Source organism: Alosa pseudoharengus, unplaced genomic scaffold, assembly GCF_046254945.1.
Source record: "Alosa pseudoharengus isolate Yale_2024_CS ecotype anadromous, Long Island Sound unplaced genomic scaffold, YU_APseudo_1.1 YU_APseudo_1.1_scf_3, whole genome shotgun sequence".
NCBI lineage: Eukaryota > Metazoa > Chordata > Actinopteri > Clupeiformes > Clupeidae > Alosa > Alosa pseudoharengus.
Window position 1 is genome coordinate 26,317,566 of NW_027468718.1, and position 14,893 is coordinate 26,332,458.

At 43.2% G+C, this 14,893-nt stretch overlaps 2 protein-coding genes across 3 annotated transcripts; one reads left to right on the plus strand and one right to left on the minus strand.

Moving 5' to 3' along the window:
- Nucleotides 1-809: 809 nt before the first annotated feature.
- On the minus strand, nt 810-3,676 carry gpbar1 (G protein-coupled bile acid receptor 1). Of its 2 annotated transcripts, none has more exons than XM_076262627.1 (2): nt 3,495-3,676; nt 810-2,225 (listed from the first exon to the last, which is right to left on the minus strand). In XM_076262627.1, exon 2 carries the CDS (start codon nt 2,179-2,181, stop codon nt 1,168-1,170), a length of 1,014 nt encoding a protein of 337 aa, XP_076118742.1. In that variant the 5' UTR covers nt 2,182-2,225; nt 3,495-3,676; the 3' UTR covers nt 810-1,167. The 2 variants fall into 2 exon arrangements, with proteins under 2 accessions (XP_076118742.1, XP_076118741.1); XM_076262626.1 differs by having other exon boundaries at nt 810-2,257; nt 3,495-3,507.
- A 2,477-nt stretch (nt 3,677-6,153) lies between these two features.
- lmln (leishmanolysin-like (metallopeptidase M8 family)) lies at nt 6,154-14,639 on the plus strand. Its single transcript, XM_076263744.1, has 17 exons — nt 6,154-6,469; nt 6,886-6,983; nt 7,095-7,125; nt 7,256-7,338; nt 7,468-7,585; nt 8,019-8,197; nt 8,489-8,594; nt 8,732-8,826; nt 9,058-9,175; nt 9,335-9,442; nt 9,663-9,739; nt 9,834-9,944; nt 10,233-10,365; nt 10,575-10,734; nt 10,963-11,093; nt 11,430-11,640; nt 11,934-14,639. Exons 1-17 carry the CDS (start codon nt 6,338-6,340, stop codon nt 12,026-12,028), a joined length of 1,986 nt encoding a protein of 661 aa, XP_076119859.1. The 5' UTR covers nt 6,154-6,337; the 3' UTR covers nt 12,029-14,639.
- The last annotated feature ends 254 nt before the right edge of the window (nt 14,640-14,893 follow it).

Genomic DNA, 14,893 nt, shown 5'->3' on the forward strand with positions numbered 1-14,893 from the left:
AGACCTCCGTGCTCATTTTTAAAGAGCTTTATTCCATTTATAAACTATTTGCTAAATGTATTTGCTCGCAAAACAAAACAGATTGTCTGCCTACTACCATATGGTTATTATTTTAATTGTGATAGCCTTATAATTATTAACATAGGACTGGGTACTCATTGTTTGCTTATTTTATTAGACGTTTGATGAATAGCCTACTGTAGTTGATTGGAAGTGGAGGGGCAAGTTTTCGAAGGTTTTTTTAACTATAATATTAAGGTATATCATACTAAGTGCATCTTTGCAGTGGCAAGCGCTTTCATACGTTGCGTGCAGAGACAAGGAAGCACTCACACGTGGGTGCATACGTAAATTTGCATTCAGTTGGTCTACCACGCCTACTCACGCTGTTTTACAGAAATAGCCATGATTCCCCATTCCAAAAAGGACAACTTTACTTCATTGTTAGTCTATATCTAATGCGGTTGTTCACTTTGTGTGAATGACGCTATTTTCCGGGTCTTTTTATTCCAACCGTGGGCATTTTTTTTGAGCAGAAACGAGAACGCGCACACATCCTGAATTACTTACACCTGGCTTGACATAGTTGCTCCTACTCATCTTGGATTGGCGTTAGTGAAACGAGTTTAGCTAGGATGACCAGACAACGCTATGTCAAACCTCGCTTTATCACTTATCTTGGATGTCTTAATTCTGCCTTTGTGAAATACCCCTCAGAGGCGTATACTGGGAAATATGAGAGCGGAGTTATCAGGCTTTGTGCTCAACATAGGCCTACCCCTAGTCTGGTTTCATATACCCCCCTAGTTCATTTCTGATCCATTTGGATATTCTAGTATATTCTTTATTTTTATGCCACTTCTCATTTACAGACAAATATTATAAATTGTTTCTTGGATTGTTTGCTCCCATGCCAAGAAATTGGATTTTTCAGCATCATCAGAAAGCTGAGCCACGTTGAGCCGATACATCATGCATAAACAACATTAACCTTAGCAGTACACATAGTTGTGTGGCATAGCCCTTAAAACACTTTTGTTTTAGTAGCCTAAAATAATTACTTGATGTCTGACCAGAATTATGCCGTTTGTAATTCTTTCATAAAGTGCCCATCATGCCCATTCACACACCTCCATATGGAATGCTCCTCAGAAGGCTCTCTCAGTGCTACATGTCTGTGCAATCCCGCATCCCGTGCCAGCAGTCCTGCAATTTCAGCAGCACCTTGCGGGCGGGGTCTGTGTACTGCCTGTTGGCCAGCCCCAGGATGAAGGGGATGATGGCCATGCTCCCGATCCCCGTGCAGCAGAGGATGATGTGTGTCGTGCTGTTCTGGGACTTCCCATCAGCCTTCAGCCACTTAAGCGTCACATTCACATAGATGACGTAGGGCACCCAGCAAAGCAGGAAGACCAGGGAGACGGCCGCCACGCACTTGGCGTAGCGCACGTTGAGCCGTTGCTCGCCGACCGAGGCCTGGTCGCGCACCCCGGCCCGGTGGAGCTTGCAGATGTCCCTCAGCTGCTTCCGGGTGATCCACAGCACCCTGCCCGTCATGCCTGCGATGAGGAAGATGGCCGGCAGCAGGAGGCCGTACACCTCCAGGTAGATGTAGGCCGTGGGGAAGACCTTCCTGTAGGAGCACATCCCGTTGTCGTCCAGGGGGTCCACCGCACACCCTGTCACCCCCACGGTTTGGTTGAGAGTGCCGTTGACATTGACCTCGTCTTGGCTCCACTCGTTCCAGCCGAAGGCGGGCAGGGAGGCGTAGAGCAGAGGGGGCACCCATGCCGCCAGCAGGGCCACAGGGAAGCAGCGGTGGACCCAGCACTGGCTGTAATGCAGGGGGCTGACGATGCACAGGTAGCGCTCGTAGTGCACCATCACCAGGTTGAACAGGTAGGACAGGAAGAGGAAGTTGGGGAAGGTGTGCACCAGCAGGCAGGTGTGGAAGTTCAGGCTCCGCTCCAGGGCCATGCGCGGGATGAAGGGCAGAGCCACACCCGTGCACAGGTCCGCCACCAGCAGGCTCAGGAAGAAGTAGTTGGGCGTGTTGTGCAGCTGTCGGTTGTAGAGGATGCCCACGATGATGACCAGGTTGGCCAGGATGATGGCTGTGGACAGGGGGATCGTGATGCAGGAGATGAGCCACTCTCTCGCCTCGAGTTCATCGCTCTCCATGACGTCTCACGTTAATTCCCCAGTGATCTTTTCAGCCCAGTGGTCTGCAATAAAGGCTGCCATATAATTCACATGGCTAAAATACAATGACAGAATGAGGACAAAATGATATCAGTGTCCTGGAGTCTGATGTGTTAAGCTCTTATGTTTCTAGGAAAAGTAGGTGCAGGGGTGGCCCTGCAGAGATTTTAAAAGGTAAACATTACCCAGATATGCCTAAACATTTATGTCAAGTTTTGGCAGTGTTTGCCTGTTTATGTCAGGCCATTTATTGTTTAAATATTAAATAAACAGTCATAGACTTATGTGTGGCATGCAGAGGGTGCAGCTCCCTGCTGTTAAGATTGACAGATAACCAGCTACTGTCTGTCGTACTTTCAGGTTGTTTCATCAATGTTTTTTTCATCAAATGTGTTCCCAGTTTGTAATGAAACTTGCAGTTCACAGTAAAATGGTCTACTTAACATCTGCATATCGTATTGCGTATTGTTGATTGCTAGTAGTAAAGGTCAAAGAAAATAAAAACATTAATTTATAACATTTCATGAAAGCGTAGTAGTCATTGTAAGGATTTAAAAGAGGAAGATGTATGCTACAATATACTGCATTCAAATCAGACACATTCTGCTGTGCATGTGATATGTGATCTTTCACTCAAATAAATTAAAATTCATTCTTCTGAACTTCAGACAATAAAAGCACAAGCATAAGATCTCTGTTGCTGTTTTTATCTGTTTAACAATCTGTAGCATCTCCTCTGTCCTGGGACTTAATAAGGCAAAGGCAGTGTGCACGAGGCATTCAACAAATATTTAAATATTTACACAGGCTGATATCACATTGAATGGTTTTCACAATTCTCAAAAACGTCATTAAGGTAATCTATAAAACCTGCAGTTCTGGGAAATCTTTAATCCCCAAAAACAGAAATCCTCACAAGGCTTGACATTATGATGTTTTAACTAACAGCAGTAAAGTCACCACTAGTAAAATACAACTATTTTAGAGGGAAGAGGGATATAGAGGTCAACAGCTCTAAATGAATGAAAACTTCTTTGTTCACCCTCTTTTAAGCATATCAAATACTTATAGCAGATGATCGACGGGAATAAACCAAATGTATTACTTGAAGTTTTGGTAAGTCATCTTCAACACAGGAAGGAAATGGTGCTGCCTCTTAAAGACATATTTTCCTCCCATAATGTTACTGCTAAAAAACTTCCTCAATATCCACACACCCCAGGCAAAATGTTGACGGATTCGCTAAAAATAAACTGCTGCTATAGAGTAAAGTAAAAAACTCTAAAACTCACCTCCATTACCCCACTGTTTCCATGTCAGTCATTACTGACTAAACTCAGGGCTATTGAATGCTTTAATCCAGGATTATTCCATTACACTTGGTGTGTATTAAATAGTTGTTCTTCACTGTTTCCCATGCAGTTTAAGATACGAGTAGAAGAGAAATGCTGTAACTTTGCAGGATGCCTCTTAAAGGGGCAGACATCCTCAACTCTGATGCACCAGAGAAGAGAGTGGTTCTGCTGACAGAAATGATCCACCACAGCGTATTTATGTCAGTGGGTGGACGTATTTACTGTGTGTGTGTGTGTGTGTGTGTATGTGTGCGTGCGTCTGTGGTGTGTGTGTGTATGTGTGTGGTTAGTTGTGTGTGTGTGTGTGTGTGTGGTTAGATGTGTTTGTGTATTTGTGTTTGGGACTGAAACACACGTACATCTTTCTACTAATAACCACATGAAATATTAGCACCGTCATCATACTGATAATGAAAGATATAGTATAACCTTAAAATAACAGAAATATATATGAAATAATACCCCAAAGCTGGAATTCTGGTCTCCAAATCTCCTATTCTACTATTATGTTACAAATACTCACTTTCATATCCCACACAATAACCTCAGTGTCTGATAGAATCCAACTGACATGATCATGATACATTTTGAAAATCCCATCTCATCCCAGAGAACGATCGGATCAGTTGCCGTGACCTGCTGGCCTGTTTTCCCCCGTTCACAGACAGAGCAAACAGATTCATCACCTCCTGTCTCACCTGCACACCTGCGCTGTGGGGCTGGCCCTGATCATCAAGATTTAATGCATCACTAACCTGTCACAAAGGCAGTCCCTCTATCTCTCCGGGTGGTCAGCCATACTGGAGGTGGTGGTTTGGGCGACAGGACAAGCTAACGTCATTGCAGAGTGGGCAGTTGACCTGCAAAACAAATGCTAATTCTGGTGCCAAGGGAGACATGTGCAGGAAAGAAACACTTTGGTTGTGAGAGACATACTCCCCCTTCCTGCGGGACGCAGGGGCGAAAGGGATTATCTGGGGTGGAAGCCATTGATCATTTTGTAGCACTCTGTTTCCCCTGTTTTGCCATCTGGATGGTATTCTCTGAGAAACCCTTGCAAACACACAAATCATGCAGGAGGCAGCTCCAATGTTTAAAGGGTCACTGGGGCGACACCGTCCATGATAAGGTGAGAGGAATTGACTCCCTAAACACATCTGCAAACTGTCATGTGTGATAGAAAAAATATTTTGTCATGTCAAAGAAAACTTTTTAAAATAACCTCTTAACCCCCCCTCCCCTTTTTGTATCACATTTGACACAAGTTCCTTATGTGAGAGTACTTGGTAAAAAGTGAAATATAGTCAGGGCTAATTTGGAAACACTGGTCTTATTGAAATACTCTTATGCTTTTCATGAGAAGGCTCCAATTAAAATCTTTGGAAAAACGGATATTACATTTCAGAGGTAGCCTGGAAATAGGCCTGCTACTATTTGCACTACTAGGCTACTACTAGGGGAAAACATATTCACCGTATTTAGAGTGCTTAAGGTTGGTTTTCTGCTCATCTAAGGAATATTAGCACTGGCGGATAACACAAAGTCAATATAAGTTACATTCAAATGCAATTCAAAGTCCAAATCAAACAACATTATTGTGACAAACCTTAGACAGCCACTGGCTCTGGTCACAAAAGTCTGTAGGCTAAAAGACCATATAGCTGCAGCTTACTCAAAAAACAAATACGCCAGCAGCTATAAAACATGTTAAATGTTTTTGCCAGAATTTTATTTATGCTAATCATGACACTCACCAGCCCTGGACAGGAAGTGCTGCCTCTTCTAGCACTATAATTGCTAGTAAACGACTCCATTTCCTAGCAACACAAAAACAACGATAAAAAGTCCATTTCAACCTTAATAAAGCAGGACCCACTTTAGGCAGTCACATCCCCATTCATTCTCTTGGCATTCTTCTGTGAGGAGAATTCCCAATCAATGTAGGCTATTTCCTGAACTAATAAGCTACTAATTCCATAGGGACCACCAACCCTTGCCTAAATACAATAATTTACCATTGGGACGATGGGTCTGTGCAAAATATATATAAAAAGAAAATATATTTTAGCTTTTGATTTCAACAACATTATGAGACACTAGTATAACGATACTGGCTAAGGCTACCATACCACTTGGGGAGGGCTGTAATAAATTTTGCTCCGCTGACCTGCTGCAAGCACTGCAAGAGTCTGAAAATGTCTATGGTGCCCCCTCGTGGACAATATGTTTTCGGTAACGGCATCAAGTGTCATATTTATAGGCCTCTACTTTTTGTTTAGAGCCACAGCCATACAATAACAGTCACATTTTAGACGTAATTTTAGGCATGTTCCATATAGGTTAGCTGCTTAAAATCATCTAGGCCTAGTACGATACAAACTAGTCTTCCCAATTTGCAGTATCTGTGTTCCGTTTAAAGAAAGACTACATTATCATTTTTTTATTTGCATCTTGGATGGCGAAGAGTGAGCAATTAAAAAATCCCATGCTGAGATCTATTTCTATCGACTAGGGTGGATGACAGGAGGTTGGGGGAGGGCCGAGAGAGCTCGCACGCTGAGCTGTGTTGTTAGGGAAGTGACGTCGCAATTGGATAGGGAGCTCTCAAATGTTGCAAGAGGGATAATATGCTTCTCATTTGATAATTTTTTCATAACGACAGGAATTTGCAATTCATCAAAGTATTTGAGGTATGAATTGGATAGGTGCCCTTGTCGTGCAAGCAGCAACTGAAATACCGGTGTCGACGTCGCGTAGCCAGCTGCTGCCAGGCTCATACGATGGCGACAAGGCTGAGCTGCTTCGGGAAGACCTTTGGATCTGTTAACGTTAGCCGGATTTATACTTTATTTCTCCTGTTTTTAGTTGTACAGTGTCATATTTGTAAACATGAAGTACCTCATCGTTCAGAGGTATGCCATTTCATTGCAAACTAACTTTCATATTGGTTTTGGCGTTTTAACGCTTTAATCCAAGCTTAGAGGTAACTGCAGCTAATTCTTGTTATGACAGGCAGCTTGCCATTGCTAGCTGCTAGCTAGCTAGCTAACCACAGGATTTTTAGATGGGCTCTGGTTCAACGCTGTTGATAGTTTGCCAAGTAAAGTGTAGCTTTTGGATGTGCAATAACGTTAACGTTAAGCATGCACTGTCGTGAAAAGGAATTTACTAAATTACATGAGTAAGTTTGTTTACCTCAAAGGTTTAGAGTTGGCTAACTCTGGAGACTTGTCATGCCACTTACATGCAAACGGTGCTTAAAATATGTATCCTCAATGTTTAATGACAACACACGTTTTTTTAACTTTAGCTTTTATATTCTTTATAGGTAATTCACAAAGTGTATCTAAAACCAGAAAGACTCACTAAAAGGAGCATCGATCAGCAATTAAATATAAAGATAATTTATGACCAAAGTGTTGATAGGTAAGTAATACCCATATTGTCTTCACCAATAAGATGAGTAGGCTGCACATGCAATTATGCTGTCCATTTTTTTTTCTTTTTATTGAATTCTGAATGTCAATATTTTGTTAGGCTACCTGAAGACCAAGGGAAACTTGTGAAGGTATGTTGATGGACCTTTCTTGCAAACAGTCCCATAACTTGTATTTCTTGTGATGTCTCAGTTAAAGTGGAAAACTTAAGTAGACTTATGGCTTATGTTCTGGTTGTAAATGGTTTGTTTGCCTCTAAAGGAAAAGCTATTTCCTCAAGCAATCGATTATCTTCAGAAAGCATTCAGAGTCCGAAGACGAGCAGGCCCTGTACTACTCAGCAGGTAACCTTTGTCTCTCTCTTTCTCAAACACACACACACATACACAGGTAGTTTATTATATTTAATATCATGGGCATAACTTTCCTTGTTATTTGGTTTCCTAATTTGTGCATGAACCGTTCCCAATTAGACAATGTGCAACCAATCAGTACTTGCGGAAGAAAGATGACCCTCATCGTTACTGCCAGGGAGCCTGTGCACAGGTCACCAGATGTGGACCAGTGGTTGTTCCAGAGCACCATTTGCAGGTAATCACAGTTAATATATCATCCAAAGCTTTTAGTGCCATTCTATCAGTCTTTTTTTTTTTAATTGGGTTGCCAAGTTGGCCATTGCAACTGCAAGAGAGAGCCTTTTTTTACACATCCACATCACAGACTAAGTGGCCTGCAACAGTTAATCAGATCAGGAATTTAGACTGAGCAGGATGATGGGGGGGGGGTGGTGACATTGGCCATATGCTCTGCGTTGTCTGTGATTACATTCTGTCACATTCAGCATCTTTTAAGGATACTGAGGCATTGCCTTGTCCTTATCTCATCCAGTCCAATGGCACGTGGAAACATTTTTTACCCCTGCCACTACCTACTCTTAGCACTTGTCTGCTTCCACATCTGATTTGATTATTTAGGGAAATGCTTAAGAAATGATCGCATACTTCCACTTCTTCTGTTTCTTCAGCAATGTAAAGTGTGCAGCGAGACGGGCAAGTCGTGCGGGCCGGCCGGGCCCCCTGATGGAGACGGGGTGGAGGGGGCGGACTTTGTGCTGTACGTGAGCGCCGTGACCACGGAACGCTGTGGGCAGGAGAACATTGTGGCCTATGCAGCCTACTGCCAGCTGGAGTCTGAACTGGACAGGTGCACAAAAGCATAAACATGCAAAACACATGGACAAACACAAAGCTGACCAGGATGCCTTGTTTTATCCCTTTGTGGCTGTTAACATTTGTGCACCCATTTTGAACAATGCAAGACATGCATTTTATTACTGCTTGTACTGAGTGGGTATTGCACCTTGTTATGACCTCTGCAAGCTGTGTTATGGGAGCCTCCTGGATTGTTTGTTTTTTGTTGCTGATGTTCCTGAAATTTGATATTCAAGCTTCATCCTGATGTTGACTTTATTCCCTCTTTTCCGAACATTGGTAGGCCCATCGCTGGTTATGCCAATCTGTGCCCCCGTATGATCTCCACCCTACCTCAGGAGTTTGAAGGCATGCTGTCCACGGTCAAGCATGAGATCATACATGCCCTGGTAAATGCCCTCACGCTCCCAAAGAATGCATATCCCCTTAAACATGAAGTCTTTTTAAAACGTTGTGTTCTGTCCTTTAGTCATATCAGTTGACCTGAGTGGGTGATTGCTGTGTGTGTGTGTGTTTCTGTTGACAGGGTTTTTCAGCAGGGCTCTTTGCATTCTATCATGATGATGATGGGAAACCACTTACCCAGCGTTTTGCGAGTGGCTTACCAGCCTTCAATGAGAGGTGGCCTATTTCTTTTACCACTTCTGTTTTCAGAAAATGAAATGGTGAAAATATTGACCCCAGCCTCAGAGCTGCTCATTGCTGTCTGAAATTTGATTCTTTCAAGGTTCAAGATTACATTTTCACCTGAATTTATGTTATTTGTGGAGTATAGATCACAATTTGTTCATAACTTCATTGTCTGTCAAACTGCATGATTTGTTTTAATAATGACATGATCTATTCTTTCAGCTTAGGACTGTTCCAGTGGAGCGATAAGGTGATTCGGAGGGCCACGCGACTATGGGACATTCGCGGCCAGCGAATGGTCCGGCACGAAGTCTACCTCTTGGTGACCCCACGCGTGGTGGTGAGGCTGCTTTTAGTGCTCAGCAAAGCAACATCTAAATCCAGCTCCTGCTAGCCTAAGCACAGTGCTAAGTGCTGTATTACTTATTCTGCATTTTATTCATGCTCAAGTCAAAGGCTCCGCTGTTCCATCTCGCGCTCCTGTCTTGTGTGTCCACAGGCGGAGGCCAGGAGGCACTTTGACTGCCCCATCCTGGAGGGCATGGAGCTGGAGAACCAGGGGGGGATGGGGACCGAACTCAACCACTGGGAGAAGAGGCTGCTTGAGGTAAGGGCTGTTGGGAGCCTCATGGCACCTGAAATTGGGCAACGTTGCTCTGCTGCCAAGAAACACGTGTTTCTTATGTGGACAACTGAAAACAGTTCCCACATTCAAAAGCCTGATGCAGAAGTTGCTTGGTCTCCTAAATGTCATGAAAAATGTCAGTGAGTGGGCATGTCCAATTGCTCTACACAATTCTAATAAACTCGACCATTGCTTTTAACAGAATGAAGCGATGACTGGATCTCACACGCAGAACAGAGTGTTCTCAAGAATAACACTAGCCATAATGGAGGACACTGGGTAAGGATTCCCTGCAACATCAGATTTGAGCCATTCTTTGTTGTAGTTGTTAAGCGGTTTACTCATTTTTTCCTTTTCCCTTTAAAATGTTTAGGTGGTACAGAGCAAACTACAGCATGGCAGAGAACTTGGAATGGGGCAAAGGTTTGGGATGTGACTTTGTCATGAAGAGCTGCAAATTCTGGATGGACCATCAGCGCCAGACGTAAGACAATGGATGGCGCATAACCTTGCAAATATGTAGGAGGTCCAAGTAATGACTAATAACGCTTCACCATTGGGTAGGCCTCATGCATTGCCTAATACAGGAGCCCCTAGTATACATTCTGGAGATCTGTCTTGGGTTGACCCAATATGGGATGTTCCCCTCAAAAGGAGCATTGTCTAACCCTTGCCTGACATTTCACCCTGTGTTACCTTGTCATTCACTAAAGGCCACTAGAGGGCGTTGTGTTTCTCTTGTGTGTCTGACCTGTGTTTTGGTTTCTCCCAGGAGGCGTAGTCTGACCCCATACTGTGACTCTGTGAGGAGCACACCCCTCCAGCTTACCTGCAGGCAGGACCAGCTGGCCGTGGCTGTGTGCAACCTGCAGAAATACCCTCTGGCTCTCCCCCTGGAGTACCAGGTAAAACAGGGCACGGCACACCACACAGTCACTCACTGCACGTGATAAACGGGGAAGTAGGAATCACTTGGTTTGTTTCAGGCATGTTTGGAATTCATAGTAAAGTGTGGCTCAATACATAAACAATGCTCATAAAATTGGTTGAGTGGCTGATTGATGACACACAAGCGGCCTTTCATCTTCAACCGAGCCATCTGACCCCCCCGCAGTATTTTGACCAAATTGCTGGTGTGCCATCGTCGGAGCTGCCCTCGTACGGTGGTGCTGTAGAGATCGCAGACTTCTGCCCGTTCAGTCAGGAGTTCAGCTGGCACCTGAGTGGGGAGTACCAGCGCAGCTCCTATTGCCGCATCCAGGAGAACCAGCCAGGTGAGGCGTGACTAAGCCATCACACACACACACACCCTCTGCTTATTTTAGCATGCTGCTAAAACTCATTGTGCTGCCGTTTCAGAGGTCAATGAGCAATATGTGTATTCTCTGTACTAGTTTATCATTACATGTGTGATTGTCCCTCCTGAGAGTATTGTACAACTGTACAGTTCTACGTACATATACTCCCGGAGTAATGTAACTTGAACTGCTACTGCCTTGCAGACGCATGGAGGAATTATGGGGCAGAGCAGTATGGGCCCAACTCAGTGTGTCTGTACCAGAAGTCCCCCTTCACCATGGAGCAGTGCACCAGACGCATGACCTACCCCGACTGGGGCAGCGGCTGCTACAAGGTACACCAACGCTGCGGTGACACTCAGTCAGGATGACCGGCTCTTTGGTTTCACCCGCAGTGTAAAGCTCTGACGCCACTCTGAGTCCATTCTGCCACAGGGCATTTTCCTTCTCTGTTTTAAAGATTTTGGTAGCATCACCTGCTGTCCAAATTCAGAATGTGAGTCAGTGAGGTCAGCCCAGGGAGCGGTCAGGTCACTCCCTTCCTGTCCTGCAGCGCTGTTGTGATGTCAGGCCCAGTCTTTGTTTTTGTTTCCCCTGCAGGGCTCCTCAGTATTGTACAGCTGATCACAGAGGTTGAGCCTTAGCTGTGGGTGTGTGTTGTTCCTCTGCAGATGTCCTGCTCTGACCAAGGGCTGACAGTGTGGGTGCAAGGCCAGTCCTTTCTGTGTGGGCAAGCTGGCCAGCTCCTCAATATCAACGTGCGCTCCAACGACTGGGTCTACAGCGGCATGCTGGTCTGCCCTGCCTGCTCAGACTTTTGCGGCTCCTGCCCACTCCCACACCAGCTGCCGCTAATCAACAACACACGGAGCGCTAAGATTGGTGAGCCTCCTGTCGATCTGTTCCACGAGCCAATACTGTAATACCTTGAATTGAATTTACTTGAATTTCCCCTGGGGATCAATAAAGCATCTATCTATCTATCTAATACCAACTAAGGGATGCTGTCATGCTAAGAGTTCACAGTTTGCTACTTTTATCAGCCAAATTACACTCATCACTAATGCTGGATGTAATGCAAATGTCTATACAGTGCGTAAATCAGTGAGCATTTCTAATGAACACCTCACTCTGAGCATCTCTTCTAATGGTATTTCTGTGTCTCGCCTTCACAGACCCCTGCTCCAGCTCCTCTGGCCTGGTGGTGACTCTCTGGCTGCTGCTGTTAAACCTCACCCCCCTCCTGGCTGGGTACCTCCTGTGTGGCTAACAGGGGTTAGCCCATCTCATGAGCCTGGAGGGAGTCCAACCCGAGGGCCAGCTCCCAGCCCGTGAACTACTGGGACCCCGATCCTGCTGCAGGGGGAGGGAACCTGAGTGCAGCAGGGTCTCTGCAAAGAACAGCAGTTAACATCCATGGTCCCAACTGTAACAAGCAGGGAGGTACACCCAGCAGAGCCTGTGGCAGAGAGATGCTGTGGGAAAAGCCATTGATTGCACTCCTTTATAATCTAGCTAAGTGCCAGTATGTCATAGTTCACTGTCAGAAGCCATAGGCTCCAGGGCTGGAGAGAGGCAGGTGTTCTCTTGATGCGCAAGGTGCTAAATGACGTCCAACTGTCCATCCATCCCCAGGGAGAAGGTAGCATTTTCTACAGTACTGGGGACATGTCAGGCAAATACCTTGTCCTCCTGCTGACCAAGAGTTGTGCTTTTCTGTTGAGTGAGAAATAGACAAACTTTGTTTTCTATGATTCTGATGGATTGGTATGAAAGTTGTTCTGTAATTGTGCATTGGGTAAACAAAAATGGTGGCTAACACTATCTCCTAACAGGATGTGATGCGAGCAAAATTTACCAATAAAACAGACATACAAGACAGTCGCTTGCCCGGATTCTATTAGGACATGGGGTCTATTAAGACTCTAAAATGTGCTGAGTTTTTTAAGATGTTTAATGTTGTTTGGTCTGGAAACTAGTGGTATGTGTGTATAATGTGAGTTGTGTGCCTGAGATTAGGCAAGTACCGTAAAACAAATATGTGAATGTGAAGGACATCAAGTTTAGCTACAAATGGGACAAAAGATTTTAGATTTGAATCATGGTTCCTCATGTTTTCCTTGGTTGAACAACCAGTAGTTCTGTTCAATCAGATCCTTATGTTATGTTGATCCCAAAATGTGTAGTGACACTCATCTGTAGTTAAGTTTTGTTCAGTGGAGTTGGCTGAATATAATTTTTATCCTGCACTCCATCCAGCTGTTGAACATTTGAACTGCTGAACATTTAGAAATGTAGAGATGTTAAACATGTCAATTGCCTCAAGTTCTAGAGTGAAGTTAAACTGCAGAGGCTCAAAACTTCTGCTGTTTGTTTACAAAGAATCAACTTGCTCTCCTCCTTGCAGACTGTTTAATTGTTGACCTTTTTTCCACCCTTATATTACATTTATTTCTACATTTCTTTCCATGTATCAAGATGAACTATCTTTAGAAACCCAGTGGAGATATAAATTCGGCCACACGGATGGTTATGCGGTGGCAGCTATGCTGACATACTTTGTGTTGTTTACAGTTGAAGGAGAAACCCTATTCCTGAACTGCTAACAATGGGTCAGGAGGCAAATGAAGTTGCACAGATTATCAGAATGTTACTTTTTAATTTTTTATATTAATTATTTATTTTTAATTACAGCAGAAATTGATTTTATGGAAAGGGCTGGCACGATACTTGCAATGATTTATGTGTATACGTATGTGTGTGTATATATATCTATTTAAACCCCAGCCCCCCACATCAACTCTGCTTTGCCAGTAGTGATTTTTATCGCACAGAACAAATGAGCCTTAATATGCCAGGAGTCCAGTTCTACTGAGAACAGGGGCAGTTTATTTAGGAATTCTGCACCACAATGCCTACCAATCATTATATCTTTTTTTTTTTCTAAATGATTTAAAAAAAAAAGTGGTAATGTGGTAGGTTCTGAACATCTCTGTTGTGTTTTTGTTTTCAGATACATTCTGAAATGAGGGAGTATCCTCCCATATGACTGACTAAATGGAAGGACCACATTTTCATGTGAAGTGTAGTTCCCCGAGATTAATTCAGTGTTTATTTCCCCCCTGTATTGTATTTGTGCATTTGTATAAATTATTGTTATCACACTTACTAGTTTGATTATGCTCATCCAACTCTGACCTCTGTTACTGTATTATTACATAATATAATAATTGTTAATCCTCTTGAAAGTTGAATTCCCCTCTTGTTGGTTAATTCAGGACACAACGTTATATGCAGTGTTTTACTTGCTATTCTTGTCTGGCGCTGGTGTGAATTATAATATTATCCCTGATCTGACAGAATTAATGGAGACCTCTGATGACGATTGTGAGCTATATTTTATTGAAGCATTTGTAACAAAATAGTTCTGATGGCTCTACAGTAAATGTGTGTGTGTGTGTGTGTGAGAGACAGTGAGAGTGTGCATACAGTTTTATACATACAGTAATCTAAGGGTTTAGATCATGTCTCTTACATTTTACTTGATATGTGTTACATTGACATGATCTATTTTTTTTTTTAAATGTGTTAGAATGTGTGATATAATTTGTGATATATCATAGACATCTTTTTCATTTTGAACAAATGTATTTGTGTGGCCAGTAGAATTTGTTTGCTTAGCTGAAGAGATTGATAGTCTAATAGTACTTTGTGGTGGAAGGGGCTGGCTTTTCTTTACTATATCTGTATAGATTGCAAATTAAAGGAATTGTTAAACTAATAAAATTTACTTTTTCTCAGGCATTCTTTGAGGCCAAGAAAAAATGATTCTGTACTTTCAAACAGCCATTCAAAATGTTCCCTTTTTCCATGTCTTCTGTCTTAAGATATTTATAACTGAATAAAAAAAATGTCTCTGAATAGTCTCTGTTAAAAAACTGATGACATGCAATGAATGTGAAAATGAACAAAGTGTCATTCCTACAGTGAGTCTAATAATAATCTTTCTTCATTTTGTGCTCTGACCAAAAGACAACAAAAATATGTGTATATAGCCTCCTACTAATCTTTTAACTGCAATTGGACTGAACATGATATTAACACATATTAATGCATAACACAGAGATATGTCTAT